At 28.9% G+C, this 502-nt stretch overlaps 1 protein-coding gene across 1 annotated transcript in view; it reads right to left on the bottom strand.

The window, feature by feature from the left end:
- Positions 1-235: 235 nt before the first annotated feature.
- LOC103213460 (olfactory receptor 5K1-like) overlaps positions 236-502 on the bottom strand; it is a gene marked incomplete at its 3' end in the record, with an annotated part of 1,912 nt that continues 1,645 nt past the window's right edge. The window contains exon 2 of the mRNA XM_042783503.1: positions 236-276. Coding sequence (XP_042639437.1) covers positions 236-276 — 41 coding nt within the window. The remainder of the gene's footprint in view (positions 277-502) is intronic.

Below are 502 nucleotides of genomic sequence, written 5' to 3'. Positions count from 1 at the left end.
TATCATTGATTCAAACCCTAACTTAATTCTGGATGACTGCATGAATGTGTGCAAGTTACTTAGTATTTCAAAATATGAGTTTGTTACCATAGCAATACATAAAAATAATACCTAACTCATGAGAAAGTAATAAATATGAAAGGTTTAGTTTTTGGTCTAGCATAGATTGCACTCATTAAAACATTTTTTCTTTCACATTTGTACATTTACGTGATCAATAAATATTTTTTGTTTTCTTTAGCTTTTCATGATTTTTCACTATTTTCTGTCTCATTTATGCTAAACAGCATCTTCAGCTTTCTCTTAATACTAATAGTATGTCAAGAATTTATACTGGAATTAGTGCAGGTTACTGATGTTCCTAATAACAAGACAAGAAATATTGACAGGAGAGGGACCCTTGAATCAATCAATATATTCAGAAATTTCACCATCATGCATCATTAACTATTAATCTATGTGAAAACATTCAAAACCCTAGGATTTTCAATACAACTAACAA

This window comes from Orycteropus afer, unplaced genomic scaffold (genome assembly GCF_000298275.1).
Source record: "Orycteropus afer afer isolate SDZICR_OR568_19922 unplaced genomic scaffold, OryAfe1.0 scaffold02640, whole genome shotgun sequence".
NCBI classification, from domain to species: domain Eukaryota; kingdom Metazoa; phylum Chordata; class Mammalia; order Tubulidentata; family Orycteropodidae; genus Orycteropus; species Orycteropus afer.
The sequence above is the reverse complement of the archived record's forward strand: the minus strand, read 5'-3'. Positions and strand labels throughout refer to the sequence as shown.